The sequence below is a fragment of the Opisthorchis viverrini genome, assembly GCF_000715545.1.
Source record: "Opisthorchis viverrini unplaced genomic scaffold opera_v5_7003, whole genome shotgun sequence".
Taxonomy (NCBI): Eukaryota; Metazoa; Platyhelminthes; class Trematoda; order Opisthorchiida; family Opisthorchiidae; genus Opisthorchis; species Opisthorchis viverrini.
This window is the reverse complement of record NW_008760334.1, coordinates 1-691: the sequence shown is the minus strand read 5'-3', so window position 1 is coordinate 691 and position 691 is coordinate 1. Positions and strand designations below refer to the sequence as shown.

Genomic DNA, 691 nt, shown 5'->3' with positions numbered 1-691 from the left:
CCTCCTTTCACTCCACTCGCTTATTTCCGTTCTCGGACCGTTGCTCACTCCAACCATGGACTTTCAGCATCGTGCTGGAGGAAAAACTGGGTCTGGAGGGGTCGCTTCAGATGCGGAGGCCAACAGAGATAGACGGGAACGCCTCCGACAGCTGGCTCTGGATACCATCGATCTGAACAAGGATCCCTATTTTATGAAAAACCATCTTGGGACTTATGAGTGCAAACTATGTTTGACATTGCATAATAATGAGGGCAGTTACCTGGCCCACACACAAGGTAAGTATTAAATATTCTCGTGGTTGCTCCGGTTGCTTTCTGCTACCCGTTGCACCATATTTTCTTGTTTTTAGTGTACGGTAACGGCTCTTTCGTGCGGTTCATGTGATTAATGGGTGCTGTTTGTAAGCACAAGATGGACCACAGGATCAGGAATATCCGATTATTTTTTGTATCCTTCGTGATAGCACCTACGCCGGACTACTTAAGGATATATTAGTATGTAACGATGGTCAGTGGGTAAGACCGCTTCATGGTCCGTAAGCTACATAGGGACTACACAGAGGATCATCACCGCCTGAAATTCGCTTCCTGCCGTCATGGAAGATGGAGAGAATAACATGAATTACCTAAATATTAGACGAACCAAATCGTCACTGGTGACCGTCGAGCTGAAGCCGGTGCGGCGGATG

At 47.2% G+C, this 691-nt stretch overlaps 1 protein-coding gene across 1 annotated transcript; it reads left to right on the top strand.

Moving 5' to 3' along the window:
* Positions 1-55: 55 nt before the first annotated feature.
* T265_16193 (hypothetical protein) lies at positions 56-277 on the top strand (the record flags this gene model as incomplete). The annotated part of the gene is made up of 1 exon (XM_009179743.1): positions 56-277. A coding segment is annotated over one exon (222 nt), but the record flags the coding sequence as incomplete, so codon positions are not given.
* Positions 278-691: the final 414 nt, after the last annotated feature.